The sequence below is a fragment of the Lepus europaeus genome, chromosome 11 (assembly GCF_033115175.1).
Source record: "Lepus europaeus isolate LE1 chromosome 11, mLepTim1.pri, whole genome shotgun sequence".
Lineage (NCBI taxonomy): Eukaryota > Metazoa > Chordata > Mammalia > Lagomorpha > Leporidae > Lepus > Lepus europaeus.
The window spans coordinates 105,732,502-105,746,823 of record NC_084837.1 but is presented as its reverse complement, the minus strand read 5'-3'; the positions used below and the strand labels follow the sequence as shown (position 1 = coordinate 105,746,823).

General features: G+C 49.9%; 1 protein-coding gene across 1 annotated transcript in view; it reads right to left on the bottom strand.

Annotated features, from left to right (window-relative positions):
* Window positions 1-12,296, bottom strand: part of SLC28A1 (solute carrier family 28 member 1) — a 45,441-nt gene extending 33,145 nt beyond the window's left edge. Inside the window, exons 1-4 of the mRNA XM_062204839.1 lie at window positions 12,201-12,296; window positions 11,475-11,566; window positions 11,019-11,110; window positions 8,608-8,791 (exon numbers count right to left, since the gene is read on the bottom strand). Of these exons, the coding sequence (XP_062060823.1) occupies window positions 8,608-8,791; window positions 11,019-11,110; window positions 11,475-11,566; window positions 12,201-12,296 (464 nt within the window). The remainder of the gene's footprint in view (window positions 1-8,607; window positions 8,792-11,018; window positions 11,111-11,474; window positions 11,567-12,200) is intronic.
* Window positions 12,297-14,322: the final 2,026 nt, after the last annotated feature.

The window sequence follows — 14,322 nt, the reverse complement described above, 5'->3', positions numbered from 1 at the left end:
GGCAGCAGAGGATGGCCCGCGAGCTCGGACCCCTGCCACCGTCATAGGGGATCTGGATGGAGTTCCTAGCTCCTGGCTTTAACCTGGCTCAGCTCTGCTTGTCATGGCCATTTTGGGGAGGGAACCAGCAGATGGAAGATCTCTCTCTTTCGTTCTCTCTCTGCCACTCTGCCTTTCAAATATATAAAATGAATCTTTTTTAAAAAATGAAAAAGAAAAACATCGCAGAACTGTTTTCCAAAGTGATTGTATGCTTTTACAGTATGTCAGACTCACACCTCCTCCCGGCCCTTGCTGGTGTGCAGTGTGGTTGGTCCTTGGAATTCCAGCTTTTTAATGGGCATGTAGCTGTATCTCTTTATGGTTTCGGTTTGCATTTTCCTAATGACAAATGATTTGGACTTTTTTTTTTTTTTTTTTTTTTTGACAGGCAGAGTGCATAGTGAGAGAGAGAGACAGAGAGAAAGGTCTTCCTTTTTTTGCCGTTGGTTCACCCTCCAATGGCCACTGCGGCCAGTGCATCTCACTGATCCGAAGCCAGGAGCCAGGTGCTTCTCCTGGTCTCCCATACGGGTGCAGGGCCCAAGCACTTGGGCCATCCTCCACTGCCTTCCTGGGCCACAGCAGAGAGCTGGCCTGGAAGAGGGGCAACTGGGATAGAATCCAGCGTCCCAGCTGGGACTAGAACCCGGTGTGCTGGCGCTGCAAGGCGGAGGATTAGCCTATTGAGCCGTGGTGCCGGCCTTGATTTGGACTTCTCAGCATGCGCTTCCTTGCCACTGATGCATCTGCTTTAATTAAATTTTTTAAAGATTTATTTATTTATCTAAAAGGAAGAATTACAGAGAGGCAGAGGTCTTCCATCCGCTGGTTTACTCCCAAGATGGCCACAGTGGCCGGAGCTGTGCCGATCTGAAGCCAGGAGCCAAGAGTCTCTTCTGGGTCTCCTTACTTGGGTGCATGAACCCAAGGACTTGGAGCCCATTTTTAAATTGAGTTGCTTTTGTTACTACTGAGTTTTGAGAGGTCTTTATCTATGGTGGATAATGTCCTTTGTCAGATACGTGATTTGCAAGGCTTCCCCCCTGGTTGTAGCTCATCCATTGATTCTCTCAATAGCAACCTGGAAGAACAGTTTGTGCTTCTGACCAAGTGCAATTTATCCATTTCTTTAATGGATTCTGATTTTGGTTTTGTAGCTAAGAAGTAGATACTGGCCAGCGCCACGGCTCACTAGGCTAATCCTCTACCTGTGGCGCCGGCACTCCGGGTTCTAGTCCTGGTTGGGGCGCCGGTTCTGTCCCGGCTGCTCCTCTTCCAGTCCAGCTCTCTGCTGTGGCCCGGGAAGGCAGTGGGCCCTGCACCTGCGTGGGAGACCAGGAGAAGCACCTGGCTCCTGGCTTTGGATTGGCGCAGTGTGCCGGCCATAGCGGCCACTTGGGGGATGAACCAACAGAAAAAGGAAGACCTTTGTCTCTGTCTCTGTCTCTCTCTCTCTCTCTCTTGCTGTCTAACTGCCTGTCAAAAAATAAAAATAAAAAAAAAAGAAGTAGATACTTAAGTCAAGGTCAGAAAGGTTTTCTTCTATGCTTTTGTCTTGAAACTGTTTTATCATTTTCCAGCTGTGTTATTAGTTGTAATTCTGGCGACAACTTCTTTATCAAATTCATGATTTGCAAATGATTTCTCCCATTCTGTGGGCGGTCTTTTACTTTATTGGCAGTGACCTTTGAATCAAAAACGTTTTAGTTGCTATGAGCCCGGATGACCTGCAGGCGTTTTTCTAAACAAAACTTCCTATCAATCCCTTGAGTGGAAAACCACTAGCCATGATTCCTCATTTGCAATTTTGATCACTGCAAAAATAAATACTTTTGAGTAGGGAAAAGACGAGCTGACTCTGACCACAGGAAGAAAACAGAAAAAAGGGGAGAAGCTGCATTCCCGGGGGACAGTTGGAGAGAAGCTTGCTATGGAAATTCTACAAAAAGAAGAAAATGCCGTGGAGCAGTGGGGACCACAGAGCCATGCGGCAGCGTCAGGACACCACCGGCACTCCTGCAGCTGGTGTGTGTGTGGGGGGGGAGTGTATCCTTGGAGCAGGCACACTGCAACCAGCAGGGAAGAAACACCATGTTAATAAGGCGAGCAGAGGCTGCTGTGGTCGGTGCACAACTGGGAGATCTTATTGGAGGGATAAATTCACTGTCCCCACTGACTTTGAGCCTGGCCTGGAAGTGGGCAGGGTGCCTACTCAGGCCCATGAAGCGCTCCCCTCCCCTCACCCTATCAAGGCTCCCAGACTCGATTTGCCAAGGCAGAGCACCGATCAATCCCTCTCGATGACGCAGCTGTCTCTGGGAATGCCTTCACACACCGGGGAGGCTTGTGGGGCTGGGAGTAGATCTGCTCCCTGGGACTCTGGGAGACCTGTGCTCTGTGACTGTGTGATGGGGCATGCACACGCGATAGGGTGTGGCTGGGTCTCTGGGCAGTCTCTGTGTCTGGCTGCAGAGGCTCAGGGTTCACACTCACACTAAGGACCACGCAGATCCATTGTGAGGTTCATGCACTTGAGTGGGTGAGGTGCTGGGCACTGTGGGCTCAGCCTGGGTGGTTGCGTCACCTTGGGGCTGTGATCACGCCAGCCGCTATGTGAGCATACCCTGCCCCCGCCATGACAGAGATCTAACACACTCAGCTTGGGTACCACCCTGGACTCGCCCCGCCCTTGAGCACTGGCTGGAGCTCCCTGGCCCCACCCAGCACACGCCTCTGGATATCCGTTGAAGATATTCCACTAAGCCATGGAGACATATTCCAAAGAGGAAACCTACAAGTGTTTCCCCAATGCCTAAACATAAATGTAGAAATACAAGAAACATGAACAAGGAAAACAATATGACTCCCCAAAAGGAACCCAACAGCACTTCAACATTCAAATGTGAAGATGAACAGGTTGACAACATGCCTGCAATGGAATTCAAAAGAAAGATGGTAAGATTACTCAAGAACACAGAGAAACAAATGCATGAGCTAAAGAAATCCATATACAACATGGATGAAAAATTCTGCTGGGAGATAGAGATACTGAAGAGAGAGCAAACTGGAATATTAGAAATGAACAATTCAATATGTCAAACAAAAAAAACAGTGGAAAGTTTTAGCAACAGACTCAGTGAAGCAGAAAGAGAATATCCAAGCTAGAAGACAAATCTTTGGAAATAGACAAAGATGAGGACAAGGATGAGGAAGAAGAGGAAGAAGAAGAGAAGGAGGAAGAGGAAAAAGAGGAAGGAGAAGGAGAAGAAGAAGGAGAAGGAGAAGAAGAAATTAGAAAAACTGAAAATAGGGTTCTAGATTTATGGGATACTATCAAACAACCCAACATATAGATCTTAGGAGTTCCTTAAGTGGAAAGAGAGAATGGATTAGAAGGCCTATTCAGTGAAATAATAGCAGAAAAGTTCCCTTATTTGGAGAAGGATATGGACATCCAAGTACAAGAAGCACATAGAACTCCTAATAGACAAGACCAGAAAAGATCTTCACCACAACACATTCTAGTCAAAGTTTCAACAGCAAAACATAAAGGAAAGATTCTAAAATGTGCACAAGAGACATACGAGATTACCTTCAGAGGTATTTGTTACCCCAATTAGACTAACAGCTGATTTCTCATCAGAAACTCTACAGGCTAGGAGAGAATGGAGAGACATTGTCTAAGTCCTAAAAGAAATAAAAAACTGTCAATCCAGAATACTATTATGGGTACATAGTTTATTATGTACATAGGGTCATAGAAGAAATCAAAAAAGTCCCAGGTTTGAATGAAGATGACAACACAACATGTCAAAACGTATGAGCAAAAGTAGTGTTATGAGCAATTAGTGCCTACATCAAGAAATTAGAAAGGCTTCAAACAAATGAAGTAACATGGCATCTCAAGGGGCTAGAAAAACAATAACAAACCAAATCCAACATTAGTAGGAGGAAAGAAATAATTAGGGGCTGGCGCTGTGGTGTAGTGGGTAAAGCCTCCACCTAAAGTGCTGGCATCCCATTTGGGTATCAGTTCAAGTCCTGGCTGCTCCACTTCCAATCCAGCTCTCTGCTATGGCCTGGGAAAGCAATGAAAGATGTCCCAAGTGCTTGGGCCCTCCCATGGGCATGGGAGACCAGAGGAGGTTCCTGGCTTCAGGCTTTGGATAGGCACAGCTCCAGCTGGTACAGCCAATTGGGGAGTGAACCAGCAGACGGAAGACATCTCTCTCTCTGCCTCTCCTTCTCTCTAACTCTGACTCTCAAATAAATTAATAAATCTTTTAAAAAATAAATAATTAAAATTAGAGAATAAACAAAATTGAAATAAAAATATACAAAAGATAAGTGAAATGAAGAGCTGATTTTTTAAAAAAATAATAAACAAAATAGATACACCGTTAGCACAACTAACCAAGGTGGGGAACCCAAGCCAATAGAATAAGAGATGAAGATGGAGGTGTAACGAAGAATACTGCAGAAATAAAAAGAATCATCAGGAATTACTACAAACAGCTGTTTACCAACAAATTGGAAAATCTAGAAGACATGGATAGATTCCTAGACACATACAATCTATCAAAATTGAGTCATGAAGACATAGAAAACCTAAACAGACCAATAATCAAGATAGAAATTGAATCAGTAATAAAGACCCTCACAACAAAGAAAAGCCCAGGACTGGATGGCTTCACTGCTGAATTCTACCAAACTTTTAAAAAAGAACTAATTTCAATTCTTCTAAAACTATTCAAAAGAATTGAAAGGGAAAGAATCCTCCAAAACTCCTTGAATGAGGCCAGTAACACCTTAATCCCAAAGCCAGAAAAAGATACAACAGAGAAAGAGAACTATAGACCAATATCCCTGATGAGCACAAAACTCCTCAACAAAATACTAGCCAATCAAGTCAAACAACACATTAGAAAGCTTGTTCACCTGAACCAAGTGGGATTGATCCCTGGCATACAGAGATGGTTCAGCACTCACAAATCAATCAATATGATACATCACATTAACAAACAGAAAAATAAAAAACATATAATTATCTCAATAGATAAAGAGGAAACATTTGATAAAATACATCATCCTTTCATGATATAAACCTTAATCAAATTGAGTATAGAAGGAACATTCCTCAACACAATCAAGGCAATATATGACAAACCCACAGCCAAACTCATATTGAATGGAGAAAAATTGGAAGCATTTCCACGAATCTGGAACTAGACAAGGATGCCCACTTTCACCATTGCTATTTAATATAGTCCTGGAAATTTTAACCAGGGCCATTAGGAAATTGAAGGGCTACAAATTAGAAAGGAGGAAGTCAAATTATCTCTGCCTGAAGATGATGTGATCCTATAAATAGGAAAACCAAAAGACTCTACTAAGAGATTATTGGAACTCAAAAGAAAGTGTGGTATAGTTGCAAGATATAAAATCAGTGCACAAAAATCAATAGCCTTTGTAAGCACAAACAATGCCACAGCTGAGAAAGAACTTGTAAGATCAGTATCATTAACAATAGCTACCAAAAAAGGTAAATACCTTGGAATAAATTTAGCCCAGGATGTGAAAGACCTCTACAGTGAAAATTATAAAACCTTAGAAAAATAAGACACAAAAAATGGAAAAATCTTCCATGTTCATGGATTGGAAGAATTAATATCATCAAAATGTCCATCTTACACAAAGCAATTTATAGATTCAATGCAATCCCAATAAAAATACTAAGGACCTTCTTTTCAGAACTAGAAAAAAACAATGCTAAACTTCATATGGAAATACAAGAGACCCTAAATAGCTAAAGCAATTTTAAACATAAAAATCAAAGCCAGAGGTATCATAATACCAGATTTCAAGACATATTACAGGGTCATTATAATCAAAACAAATCCATATTTTGTGGGGGTACTGGCACCAAAATAGACATGTAGACCAATGGAACAGAATAGAAACCCCAGAAATTAATTCACACAGCTACAAACAACTAATCTTTGACAAAGGAGCTAAAATCAATCCCTGGGGAAAGGACATTATCTTCAACAAATGGTGCTAGCAAAAAAAGTATGAAAAATGATCTCTGTCTTAACATCTTATGCAAAAATTAATGCAAAATGGAACAAGGATCTAAGGATCTAAGCCTACAACTAGATAAAATCAAATTACTAGAGGAAAACATTGGGGAAACGCTGCAAGACATTGGCATGGGCAAAGACTTCTTGGAAAAGACACCAGAAGCATAGGCAATAAAAGATAGACAAATGGGACAACATCAAGCTAAAAGAAGCTTCCACACTGCAAAGGAATCACTCAACAAAATGAAGAGGCAAGTGACAAAATGGGAGAAAATATTTGCAAACTATGCAACTGATAACGGATTAATATCCAGGATCTATAAGGAGCTCAAAAAACTCAACAATAACAAAACAAACAACCCAGTTAAGAAATGGGCAAAGGACATGAACAGGCATTTTTTCAAAGGACCCCAAACGAATGGCCAACAGACACATGTAAAAATGCTCAGGATCACTAGCCATCAGGGAAATGCAAATCAAAACCACAATGAGGTTTCGGCTCATCCCAGTTAGAATGGGACTCATACAGAAATAAACAAATGACAAGTACTGGTGAGGACATGGGGAAAAAGGTACCCTAATACACTGTTGATGGGAATGTAAACTAGCACAACCATTTTGGAAGACACTATGGAGATTTCTCAGAAATCTGAAAATAGATCTACCATGTGACCCAGCCATCCCACTCCTGGGAATTTACCCAAACTAAATGAAATCAGCATTGAAAGTTATTTGTACTCCTATGTGTAGTGCAGCTCAGTTCACAGTAGCTAAAATATGGAAACAACCCAGAAGTTCATCAACGGATGACTGGATAAAGAAAATGTAGTATATATACACAATGGAATACTACTCAGCCACAAAAAAGAATGAAATTTTGTCTTTTGCAACAAAATGGATGCAGCTGGAAATCGTTATGCTTAGTGAAATAAGCCAGTCCCACAAAGACAAATATCATACGCTTTCTCTGATATGTGATAGTTAATATAGAAAACAGAAAATGTGTAGAGATGAAACAGACATTTGATTATTGTTTTTAGCCATTTTTTATACTCCTGTGGTACTGGTCTTTCTACTCTTTGCCTGTTGAATATTACAGTCAGTGGTCCATTAAAACCGTGATTACAGAGAAGATTGCAATTATGTTTTTGCAAAAGTTACAGGAAAAAAGGAAAGAAGGAAGGGGGTTGGGGGAGGGACAAAAGGAGGGAGGGAGGGAGGGAAATATGGCTATCTTCTTAGAACTGTTCCTCTGGCCGGCGCCACGGCTCACTAGGCTAATCCTCCGCCTTGCGGCGCTGGCACACCGGGTTCTAGTCCCAGTCGGGGCTCCGGATTCTATCCCGGTTGCCCCTCTTCCAGGCCAGCTCTCTGCTGTGGCCAGGGAGTGCAGTGGAGGATGGCCCAAGTACTTGGGCCCTGCACCCCATGGGAGACCAGGAGATGCACCTGGCTCCTGCCATTGGATCAGCGTGGTGCACCGGCCGCAGCGCGCCTACCGCGGCGGCCATTGGAGGGTGAACCAACGGCGAAGGGAGGACCTTTCTCTCTGTCTCTCTCTCACTGTCCACTCTGCCTGTCAAAAAAAAAAAAAAAAAAAAAAAGAACTGTTCCTCTGAAATGCCTGAAATCTGTTGTCTTTATATTAATAAAAATTAAATAATAAATCACTACTTTCACCTCTCACAAGCAGAAGGCAAATGTCAAAGTCAGTGTCTGTATAAATAGCATGTATAATGTGTCCATCCATGAGTTGGCTCAAGCCATTTTGCTGAGGTCTTTGGTGTCACCTTGGAGACACAACTGTGCCCTCCCCCAATCCAACCCTGTCGTGGGACATCATTGGTCACCAGTTCTTCACCAACAAAACAGGGTGTGCAGTGGATTGGTGACCCTCAGACTCTTCCTTAAGCCACAGAAACCTTTTTGCCCAGATAACTTTTTTGCAAACCTCAGTTTATAAAATGCATACATTCCGAGCTGCCTGGTGGCAGTGGCGGGGAGAGGGGCTCCCTTTCCTGCCCCGTGCATCCCCGAGGTTCCGAGCGCTCTAAGGAATCCTGTTTGAGCATCAGGATATCTTGAATTGTTGTCCAGGGACAGGGCTGGCTGTGTCAGAACCCCCTTGGGGCAGACTGGGAATCCTGGCACCAAGGACCCCCAGTCTCCCCTACTGAGCCACAGTCGGGGTCGGGGGGGAGGGCGCTGTGGGGCCGCACACCTGTCCCAGGCGACCTGAGGGGGGTGCTGTGGTGTGCTCAACCTGCCTGGCTGGGCTGGGATCCCTGAATGCAGCCATCCGCTGAGCCCTGTTCTCAGCCGCCCCAGACCCTGCAAGAACTGCAGACCCCATCAGGACCCCCGTCTGCTGCGTCGGAAGCCGCCCCGCGACCCCGGCCTGGGTCCGCAGAAGACAAGCAGCGAGCCGTGCAGCAGGGCAAGGCCTGGCTCTGAGCCTGGAGCTGACATAGGGGCCCTCACTCACCTCTTAAACCAGAGGCTCAGGCGACGATGGCCGCGGAGCCTGACGCGCGCCCTCAGCTTGGGCCCCAGGAGCCTCTTCAGCAGGCTGTAGGCCAGGAAGACCAGGGCCACACAGGTGAGCACGAACAGTGCCAGGGCCCGCTGAAAGTCCAGGAGGCAGGCGATGAGCAGGAAGGCAGCATAGGCTGGGGGGAGGCAGCGAGGGATCAGGGAGGAAGACACCATGCCCCCCCAGCGAAGGGATCAGGGACGAAGACACCATGCCCCCCCAGCAAAGGGATCAGGGAGGAAGATCCCCGCCCCAGCCCTGCAGCCGCCCCCTTCCCCACTCCGCCGGCTCCCCTCACCCCACCCCACACAAGGGGGGGTCAGGAGAGCAGCCCGGCCCCTCTGAGACTCAGTTTCCTCGTCTGGAACTGAGAACACCGTCCTTACCATGTCTAAAGTGATAGCCGGTTGCCTGGCACAACGCGTGTGACCGGGATTTGCAAACTCTAAAGTGCTGACCACACGTGAGGGGGATGCTGAGGCTGGACAGTATGAAGTTATGGGGCCTCGAAGCTAGTTCCTCCTGGAGGAGGGTCGCGCGTGGATGCCTGGGCCCCACGCTGAGGTGGAAATCTGTGCCCGGCTTCTCCCTGGGACTCCCACTTCCCCCTCGCCCTTCTTTCCTGTGAGCGGCTCAGACACTCTCGCTTCTGCCCAAAAACAATTAAGGAGACAGCAGAGAGTAGAGGGAGCCCCAAGTCCTGCCTCCTGGGCGGAGCCTCAGGTGGGCACCCAGAAGTCTAGGGAGGAAGGGCCACAGGGCTTTCCTGTTCCTGGTGAGCACCACATCCCCTGCTCCCAGCACAGCTCAGGGATGGACATGTGACCAGAGCTAGGCCAATCAGAGGCTTCCCTGGGACTTTGGTTGGAATGATGGACAGGAGGCACCCTCTTCCCCTAAGATTGAGGACTTGAGACCACCCAGTTTGTCTGCTGGTGCCAGGGTGATCTTTGGGTCCATGGAGAGAGCCTTCCTACGGTGAGGAAGCCACTGCCACAGCTCAGACACGAAGCACCAAGAACATCAGGTTCACTTCTCTAGCATGCCTAGGCCCAGAGAGAATACCCAGGGCCTCCCTGTGAGAGGGAGCACACAGCGAAGACATTAGGAGGGCCAGAGGGGCCCTGGGCACTGAAACTGAACAAAGTCTAGGGCGACACTGCAAGGGGCAATTTCCTGAGTCAGATTGAGTCCTGGCATCAAAGCAAGACTGGAGGGGCCAGTGTTGTGGTGTAGTGGGTTAAGCCACCACCTGTGATGCCAGCATCCTATATGAGTGCTGGTTCGAGTCCCAGCTGCTCCACTTGTGATCCAGCTCCCTGCTAATGCGCCTGGGAAAGCAGCAGATGATGGCCCATGTGCTTGGGCCCCTGCATTCACGTGGGAAACCCAAAAGAAGCTCCTGGCTCCTTGCTGCAGCCTGGCACAGCTCTGATTTGTAGAATGAACCAATGGGTAGAAGATCTCTCCCTCTCCCTTCCCCTCTCCCTCTCTCCATAGGATTCTCTTCTCCTCCACCTTTGGACATCAGAACACCAGGATCTTTGGCCCTTGGACTCAGGGACGTGTACCGGCGCCTCCCAGACTTCTCGGCCCCAAACTGAGAATGACGCCATCAGCTTCCTCCCTTCTGAGACTTTTGGACTTGGTGGCCACGCCCCCTGGCAGCGTGCAGACGTGCCTGTCTTGTCCGCTCGCCCTGCGGCTGTGGGGGAGTTCCCCGAATAACCCCTGCTCGGGCTCCACTTGCACGCCCACTGGGCCACACCCCACCGGCCCTGTCTCTCTGAGAACCCGCAGGCTCTCCAGAAGGAAGCTGGGAGGGACCAGGAAGCGGCCCCCATCCGCTCCTTCCCCCATCCCCCTACCCTTTCCTGCCCCCTTTCCTGACACCTCCTTGTCTAGACCTTTATCTTCCAGTGACCGAAATCCACACCCTGCCAAGTGTCACTTCGCTCCTGTGACTCCTCTGCAGGGCAGGGAGAGGGCATGGGGGGTGTCTCCATCTTCCTTCTTCTCTTCTCCCTCCACCTCCTACTTAATCCATGCAACTGAAAGGTCACCTCCTCTAGGATGTCCTCCCTGAACACCCCCCCACACACCACACACAACCCCCCAGGTGCTCCCAGATGGCTGGCTACATTGTGTGGGAATATTTGTCCCCAGATCTTGCTGATGAGCTGGGATATCTTGGGAACAAGATCCAGTCTGGCCTACCTGGTGTTCAGTACCTGGCCTGGGAGCTCCACGGAGGCAGGGCCCTGCAGACCTGCCTTGCAGCGGGTCAGGTGTGTGAATGAGCCTGCCTGGGGCGAGGCTGGCTGGGGCAGGTGTCTGTGCCTAGGGGGCCTGCCCGTACTCACCAGTACACAGCAGGCCCACGAGGATCCAGCGCAACAGCCGTACATGCTCCGAGCAGAAGTTCCTGGCTCTCAGCCCTGGCTGCAGGTTCTTCCTGGGGCGTGGGGGAGGGGAGGGTCCATGAGTGGCCCCAGACCCCAGCCCAGGAGCCTTCAGAGTCTCGAGCTTCCCTGAGGTGCCCCAGAGATGGGCTGGGGTAGAAGGCACTGGGGGTATTGGGAGAGAGACCCCGCTGGTCCAGGGTCCCGTACTGGGGATCCCAATGGAATCTCATTCTGGTTGCTTAAAAGCAGTAAAGACCAAGGAGGCAGAGGTCAGCACGGCCCACCTGCCCGTGTGTGCTGAGTAAACCCCTCCCCAGGCCCCCTCCTTCAGCAAAGGTTCTCAGAGCCCCCCCACATCTGTCAGGAGCCAGGTGCCCCCTTCCCATCCCCCAAAGCACCCCCTGTTGCACCCACCATCGGGAGAGGGGCTCCGGCCCCGCCTTGCTCGGGCAGCTGCTGCCGTCCTCTGCACGGTTCACGTTTCGGCTCGGGAGCTGGCCTTCCTCCTAAAGCCACCAGCAGCCATCAGAGCTGATGGCCCAGGGAGGGGACAGACCCTGGCCGCCCTACGCACCTGCCAAGTGGGCTGAGGGAGAGTGAGCTTTTGCACCAGAAGTCACGCAGGGTGACTCACCAAATTCCGTAGATCCTGCCTTGAGCACCTACTGTGTGCAGGGCTCCGTGCCAGACGCACCCTGCACTTGTGACTCCGGGTGGCTGGTTGGCTTACAGCCAAGCCTCTGAGGAGGGGCCCAGGCAGGGCTGCCTCGTCACCCTGCAGTCTGTGCGTGCGCGGCCCGGTGAAGGGGGGTGGTGTCACAGTTGTGGGTGGTGGCCTCGACCCTGCCCTCCTCAGAGGCTGAGCCTGCCCCAGAGACCCACCCCCAGCCACCTTTTGGATCCCAGTTCAAAGGTCATTTCCACCTTGGGACCTTCCGCGACCTTCTAGACTCGGGCAGGCTGTATTGGCGCAAAGTAGGTGCTCAGCAAGCGAGTGGAATAAAGGGGGTCGCTTTGTGCAGGGGGGCCAACGCGTGGGTGAGGAGGAAGAAGAGGCAGGGTGAAGTCAGGCAGAGAGCCAAGGCCTCCCCGCTTAGCCCGGGAGGCAGAGGAAGCCCAGGGATCGGGGAGGGAGCAGACCAGGCTCTCCAGGAACTCGGCCCCCATGTTGTCCAGGCCGTGCATCTCAGGCGGGAGAGAGTTAGCCTCTCGGTGCTGGGGCGTGCTGTCCTCCATGGGCCAGAACTTCCAGCTGAAAGACAAAGGCGAGGCGCCCACAGATCGAAGGGAGGTAGGGGACAGGCTGGGGTGCAGGCAAAAAGTAGGAGAGAGAGGGGGCTGTGTGCCACCACTACTGAGGGCACTCACCACCCCCAACACATGGAGGGCCTCCCCCTTCCTGCACTCACTTGGGTTTGGTTTTGTTTTCTCTTGAAAGCTGAGAGAGAGGGGCCAGCACTGTGGCATAGTGGGTAAGACTGCCCCCATATGGGCACGGGTTCAAGTCCTGGCTGCTCCACTTCTGCTCCAGCTCTCTGCTATGGCTTGGGAAAGCAATAGAAGATTGCCCACGTCCTTGGGCCCCTGCACCCACATGGGAGACCCTGAGGAAGCCTGGCTCCTGACTTCGGATCAGTGCAGCTCCGGCTGTTGCAGCCAATTGGGGAGTGAACCAGTGGATAGAAGACCTTTCTCTCTCTCTGTCTCTCCTTCTCTCTCTGTGTAACTCTGATTTTCAAATAAATAAATAAATCTTTTTTAAAAAGAAAAGAAGGCTGGCGCCGCGGCTCACTAGGCTAATCCTCCGCCTTGCGGCGCCGGCACACCGGGTTCTAGTCCCAGTCGGGGCACCAATCCTGTCCCAGTTGCCCTCTTCCAGGCCAGCTCTCTGCTGTGGCCAGGGAGTGCAGTGGAGGATGGCCCAAGTGCTTGGGCCCTGCACCCCATGGGAGACCAGGAGAAGCACCTGGCTCCTGCCATTGGATTAGCGCGGTGCACCGGCCGCAGCACGCCAGCCGCGGCGGCCATTGGAGGGTGAACCAACGGCAAAAAGAAAGGCCTTTCTCTCTATCTCTCTCTCACACTGTCCACTCTGCCTGTCAAAAATAAAAAGAAAAAAAAAGAAAAGAAAAGAAAAAGAAAGATGAGAGAGAGAGAGAGAGAGAACAAGCGAGTTTCTATCTGCTGGTTCACTCCCCAAGTGCCTGCAACAGCCAGGGCTGTGCCAAGGTCAAAGCCGGGAGCCAGGAACCCTATCCAAATCTCCCACTGCTTGAGCCATCACGGCCGCCTCCCAGGGTCTCCAGCAGCAGGAAGCTGGCGTCAGGCGCTGGCACTCAGGCGCTGTGATACGGGAGGAGCCGGCGTGCTGGTGTGTGGAGGGGCCGGCGCTGCCCGCAGCGAGGCCTGCAGCCTTACCGCAGTGCCTGGGTCGGAGCCCCGGCTCTGCTGCCGATTCCAGCTTCCTGCTGATGCGCACCCTGGGAGGCAGCAGGTGACTGCTCAAGCGCTTGCAAAAAGATAGAGGAGAGATGCATTTTCTTAAAGTTCATGGAAAGTGAAATTAAAAGATAAGTTTATTTTGGTTCAAAAACTTTTATTTTAAAGATTTCTTTATTTATTTGAAAGAATTAGAGAGAGAGAGAGAGAGAGACAGAGAGATCTTCCATCCACTGATTTATTCCCCAGCTAGCCACAATGGCCAGGGCTGGGCAAGACCAAAGCCAGGATCCAGGAGCTTCCTCTGGGTCTCCCACGTGGGTGCAGGGGCCCAAGCACTTGGGCCATCCTCTGCTGCTTTCCCAGGTGCATTAGCAGAGAGCTGGATTGGAAGTGGAGCAGCCGGGACTCAAACCGGTGGCCATATGGGATACCAGCATTGCAGGCAGTGGCTTTACCTGCTACACCACAGCACTAGTCCAGCATTCAAGGCCTTTTTGAAATCCATGCATATGAGGGGCCTTCAAAGAGTTCATAAAAATGTGTGTTTTGAAAAAATTATGCATGAATTTCAATTTTTTAATCAAAAGAAGCTTAACTTTTCATTCTACCGCACTTGGCTCTTGAAGACCAACGTATCGCCCCTTCCTTGCTGTAGCTTTCAGCTCCTGGGTTTCAGCTCCCCCTAAACAAGGGCCCTGGACCCTCTGGCTCCCCACTCCTGTTCCCCTCCTGTCTCCCCAGGGGGACCCCTAGTCCTACCCAAAGGCCAGCCTGGTTAAGCTGAAATCCCCAGACACACACACACACACACACAGAGCCC